The sequence below is a fragment of the Apteryx rowi genome, unplaced genomic scaffold (assembly GCF_003343035.1).
Source record: "Apteryx rowi isolate R43461 unplaced genomic scaffold, aptRow1 scaffold_334, whole genome shotgun sequence".
Classification (NCBI taxonomy): domain Eukaryota; kingdom Metazoa; phylum Chordata; class Aves; order Apterygiformes; family Apterygidae; genus Apteryx; species Apteryx rowi.
In genome coordinates, this window is record NW_020449797.1 from 1,024,449 (window position 1) to 1,030,516 (window position 6,068).

A 6,068-nucleotide genomic window follows, 5' to 3' on the forward strand; every position below is an offset into this window, starting at 1 on the left:
AAAAAAAAAAAAAAAAAAAAAAAAGGCTTGGGAAACCCTACTTTAAAATAGGATTCTGAAAATAGATATAAAAGGATCACAGTCACCCTATCTTAGTTGATTATAGACAGATGAACTAAGAAAAAGCATCCCCAATTATTTTTTTCTGCTATAGAGTATCATACTATATTTAATTATAAAAGGATATTTCATCCTTTCCTTAAGCGACATTACCAAGATAAAATATCATTACCAACTAACCCTGAAGAACAGTTATATTCATCTAAATGCAAACAAAAAACTTGCGAAGAAAAGGAAACATTACTGTTCCTAAGCCTTCCTGAAATGAAAAGGTTTAGAAAAAGTAACATTGCCTTTTCTTCAAAAATTCTTCTCTTAAGTAGAAGGCACCAGCAGCGTCACACCCCAGTTACTCTCTTTTGTTACCAATGTGCGTGCTCAGCTAAAATCTTTCTAACACACTAGTATTTAGTGGCATACTTTAGAGGGTAGGCTCACAGAATGTTTCATAGCCTAGATGCCATGTCTGCTAAATAAAATAAACAAAAAAGGGACATACACACCAGAACTGTAGTCATAAATATATACATAGATTCTTTAGTGTTATGAGATGACTGTAATCATGTCAGGCAGCCAGACTAAGAGCATGTAATATGACTTCTTCATAATTTTTAAAAGGCAAGGAAACATAATTTTAAGTGTTAAAAATGCTAGGGATAAATTTGCAGACATAAAACTGCTTTTAAAATTACTCCTTTAAAAATTTTCAAATTAGAATAATAAGCTTGCCACAGGATATGCAGTATAAAGAACAAAAGACGCGAAGGTGGTATGTACACTTTTTGATGTCATTACGTAACAGTTATTCAGTGTTGCAATACAGACCCCAAACTGATCTAGGGCAAGGTAATCAGCTCAGTTCTATTAAAATAAAATCATGATGAACTGAAACAAAAAAAATTTTAAAACCCACTCTATGAAACAAGATACAGTTACTATGTCACATAAAAATAGGAGGTATGTACTCCAGAGAATAAATGTTAAGTTTGCTTTTGACACCCTAATAGGTGATTACCTACCTTTTTCTTCCTGAACTCCTCTTAGCAAAGAGACATTAAAGACTTCAGAGAGCTAACTCAGGTGTTATTCAAATATGAAAGGAAAAAAACGCATAAGCTCCCAACCATCACATTAAAATAAAACCTCATATTCTACTAAATTGTCTGAAAGGAAGCCTCTATTTTAGTCATAGGAAATCAGAGTCCCTGTCCCAAAAGCCTGTGGAAGTCACAATCCTACAAACTGATCTTTACGGAATGACTCTGTAGTTCCAACTAGTCAAAATAGTTTCTAGGAACGAAGCCAAAAATCAAACTGATATAAAGCTATTAAAAGACAGAAGGAATTTTTGGAAAAAAAACCAACGTTGTGATCAAAGTGGACACAGTTTTTATGTTGTGAATACAAGGCTTTAACAACAGTGGGTTTTGTTTTGGTAAAATATATATATATATATACACACACACATATATATACATGTGTGTGCGTGCATATTTTTTTTGTGTGTGTGTGTGTGTGTGTGTGTGTGTGTATATATTTATTCAGGGGTCCAAAGTCCCTCGAACAGATGTAGGTAGTACAAGTTCACTTTTTTCTCTGTATCTAGCTTTTAATCTTCTACCTGAAGGACAAGCAGTTTATATTTTTGCGTATGTTACCACAAAGATGACAAGCCTCTGCAGACACCTGTTTTTTTTACACAATGTATTATTCCCCTTTTTAGTATCAATCCTCCTTACTGTGCAGAACCTTTCTTATCCCATTTTGTTTTTACTGTTACAGAAGAGCAGCCATACCAACACAAAATACCCAGCTCAGGATCCTGTTTCTGACGGTGGCTACTTATGAGCGCCTACAGAAGGCATCTAAGAACAGTGCAAGTACAAATACGCTTCCCTTGTATAACTAAGCAACTTTTCACCACCTGCAAATTAGGTACTTTGTGAATCGTAAGTTGTATTCACATTTGTGTTTTCTAACAGAGTATCYATCTAATAGTTTTTCTAACCAATTCATACTTTCAGCATATATATCCAGTAGTAATTAATGCCATAACCTAATCAAGCATTATGTGGAAACCTACTCCACTGTAAAACCTCTGCTTCATAATTTCACTCACTGTCCGCTACCCTGCTTATGAAAACCAGCACCTGATGCAACTTCTTCATGCATTCATGATATGTTTCTCTGATACTCTCCTTCAAATGTCCTTTTTTCTAAGCTGAAAAATCCCAGTCCATTCAATCTTTTCTGTAGAAACTGAAGGAAAGATTTTTCAGTTCTATAGAATATATAATTATGTCACACTTCAGTCTGAAATCTGTTGTTTCCACTAAAATATTGTGGGTTTGGGGGCAAGGGGGAGGAGGTTTGCTTAATGAGCTATGCTCACTTCTTGACTCTGTTACGCCTCAGCAAGCCTAAACAACCTTTCTGGACATAGTACATAACTTTATTAAAGCACCAGAAGCAAGATTAAATGGAAGCATGAATCTTTTCCACAAGTGGTCCAAACTGAAACATGGATATTTCTTAAGGGGAAATAATGCCATCTTCTCCCTACTATGCATAGTTCCTAGCTTCTCACCTCTCTCTTACAATTTTGTTTTTGCATCTTTCAGAACAGTAACTTGAAAATTAAAAAAAAAAAAAAACAAAAAAGGCTATAAAAGATGACAGAATCCATTTCAAATCATTATGCTTCTCAAAGGATTTTCAGTCATCTAAAATTCTAGCCATTCACCTAGAATTAAACAGGTAATTCAGACTGAACAGCATGGTACTTTGTGAATTGTTTCAGCTGTTCTGTGAGTATAAAAATCAGAACCAGAACTATCCCCTTCAGCCTATGCAGGAGCTCAGCTTTTTCACATAAGGTTACTCCCTGCAAAAACTTTAACTCTTGCCACTATAGAGGCACTATAAAAATTCTTGGTTTCCATATTTGTGTCCATTTAAAATTTTGATTAAAAATGCATCTGCATGTAAATTATACACAACTGTTCACATTTTGTTGTGCTAAAGTATGTAATTCATACTCTTCCTCTGCCTTCCTATTCTATTCTTGCATATAAATGCAACTGAAGTGCTTTGTGCAATGCAAAACAATAGTTTCCTTGTACGTGCAATTTTGCCCACTTCAGGTCTTCAAGTATGCAATTAATTTGCTGATTTTCAAAATAACTCAGACAGCATTCACTTAAAAGTTAATTTAATTTCCTAACTCCTCACTTACTATATTTAATGAAAGTGAAAGCACTTTTACTAGAGCATAAGCTATATTTTAAAGTATAGTTGGTAACTTTCCTTTGTTTATGGCCTTAGAAGATGTCAAATTAGTATCCAAGTATTTTATTTGATATTATCAAAAGGGGGAGAATGTATTTACTACTGTTTTAAACAAGAATTCTGGGTACAGGGGTGCATTTTTAGAAGAGTTATATAACCTTAAAGAGTTATATAACCTGTGCACATGATGAGAAGTATCAGTACCAGGCGGGGGGAGACAATGAGGAGGGAGGAGGGAAAAAAAAAAGTCATTTCTAAAAATGACAAATCTTCTCAGAGATCATATTATTTTTTTGTCCAGATCCTTATGCCTGTTTATTTTTGTCTTTATCTTATTTCCTTACATATTCTTTCCTTTTTCTTCTTTTTATTAGCTGAATATTATTTAGCTGAATATTTTTTAGCAAATATATATTATATATATATAATATTTTTAGCTGAGTATTTCTCCTCTGTGTTTCAATTCTGTTTTGGCAGCTTGGATCTCTGACTGTTCTTTCTTCCAGTCATCAAAAAGCTCCACGTTGCTGGGTGAAGAGAATGCATTATCTCACTCAGCGTGCCAAGGAACAGAGAAGACGCTTAGGTCTGTGATCTGTTGTTAGCGCTTCTGCAGACAACATAAGGACTAATACAAAAAGTCTAAAGCAAAATTGGATGATTACTGTTAAGACACCTGTTGCTTTTCCTATTGGCAGCACAGCACATTTTTTGTGTCTATATACATAGTTCTCAACTTTCTAAACCACTCAAATTTATTTTCTTTCATGTCCTGTAGCTGTTTAAACTAGTCTGACAACTTGCAGATTGAGAAACACTGTGCACAATGCAAACTGTTTCAAGTTCCATTTACTAAAGCACTTTTCTTATTTAAATGTTCTTCTTTATTGTACTGAATACTCTTTAGGAAGGATTTATGGAGTTTTTTGTTGGTGGAAATAAAAGGATGAGTCACTACTCAACTCTTTGCAAAGAAACAGAAGGGAAGAAAAGGAAATTGTTGTATTTACATAATCTGATAGAATTCTAGAAAACTTCTTATAGTTCAGATGTGTTTTAAAAACTGTTATTATTCCCTTGCCAATGCATAAAACTCAGGTAATGGGCAGATAGAACTACTTGCTATTTTTAGAGGAACACCTGCTAACACACACAAACCCTGTTTTTCAAGTTTCCAATCAAGCCATTGAGAACAAATAGTTGTCTGAACTAGGTATAGTTAGATATAATTAGCTGCAAACATGAAAACATCTTTAACTCTTCTACTTCAAAACTACGTATACTCATATCATATCTTCACTGTGAAATAACAAGTAAACCTGGAGTTTTATTCAAGTGTAAGAACAGCTATACAACTAGATCACTCAATGAAGTAATCATAATTTCATCAGCTGCATGGTTTTATGCCAACCTCAGACAACATCTATCATAAGATAGACGCAACCTGAAACCGCCTACCATTCCAGAAGACGACAAGCTGTAACACGATTTTCAGTGTTACCTCATTCCTCCTTCTTTCACCCACCTCCCACCCATTTCCTAGGGGAGGGGGAGAAGGAGAAAGTACAGAAGAGAATGGTGAGGAGAATTTTCTGTTTGATAATCAGCATTAAAAAAAAAAAAAAAAAGGCAAAACAAGCACACACCTACATTTAGCACAGGTATTAAGTCACAAAAATTTACCATTATCTAATAGTACAGCTAATATGACACTAGCTAAAGTGAAAGCTAGTTAGCAGCTACTGTGAAATGATTTGATTAATCAATGTAGTTCATTTATTGTGGAGAATCACCAAATTGGATCAATGCAGAGGCAAACTATCCTTACCCAATGAAAATCTCTCCACATTATGGCTGAGGAACAGAGAGAAAGGAGAACAGTGGAAGTCAGTACTTCTGTTGCATAAACTTACACCTATTATATGAACAGAAAACACTTGCTGCTATAGAAGCAAATGCAGTTATTTGTAATGTGTTTCACTCACATAAGCTTCACTGTTCGTTTGTGAGCACCCCACACACATAAATTTGGATTCTTCTTGACCAGAAATATTTCCTTTTGTTGCATCATCTCCGCGTTAGCATAGCTGAAGGTGTAACAGATGAAGTCACTATTTGCGCATCATGTGTGTGGTGGCAGGAAGCCTCAGTTGTAGAAATTCCAATAGTAGAGATAGAGGTAGGTCACAGAGTGCACATACAAGGACAGCCTCTCAATGAATTACAGCCACCATAGGTTAAATCTCTTGAACTGATTGATCACACTGATTCCATTCATGGTGATTATCAACTCACTTTATAAAGTCTATGTAAATTCCAGGTCCATGTGTTCATCAGGGACACAAAGAATCATAGAGCTGTTTGGCTAGAAGGACTTCTGGGGATCACCTAGTCCAACTCCCCTGCTCAAAGCGGGGTCAACTAGAGCAGGTTGCCCAGGATCATGTCCAGTCAAGTTTTGACTGTCTCCAAGGATGGAGACTCCAACATCTCTCTGGGCAACCCATTCCAGTGTTCCAACACCCCCACAGTAAAAAAGCTTTTTCTTATGTTTAAACAGAATTTTCTGTATTTCAATGTGTGCCTGTTGCCTCCTGTCCTTTCACTGGGCGCCACTGAGAAGAATCTGGCTGTTTTCTTTATGCTCTCCCATCAGGTATTTATGCTTATTGATAACATTCCCCCGAGCCTTCCCTGCTTGAGCCTAAACAGTCCCAGCT

General features: G+C 35.6%; 1 protein-coding gene across 1 annotated transcript in view; it reads right to left on the reverse strand.

Moving 5' to 3' along the window:
* Positions 1 to 5,372, reverse strand: part of WASF1 (WAS protein family member 1) — a 71,288-nt gene extending 65,916 nt beyond the window's left edge. The window contains exon 1 of the mRNA XM_026072032.1: positions 5,334 to 5,372. Within this exon, the coding sequence (XP_025927817.1) occupies positions 5,334 to 5,335 (2 nt within the window). The 5' untranslated portion in view covers positions 5,336 to 5,372. The remainder of the gene's footprint in view (positions 1 to 5,333) is intronic.
* Between the last annotated feature and the right edge of the window lie 696 nt (positions 5,373 to 6,068).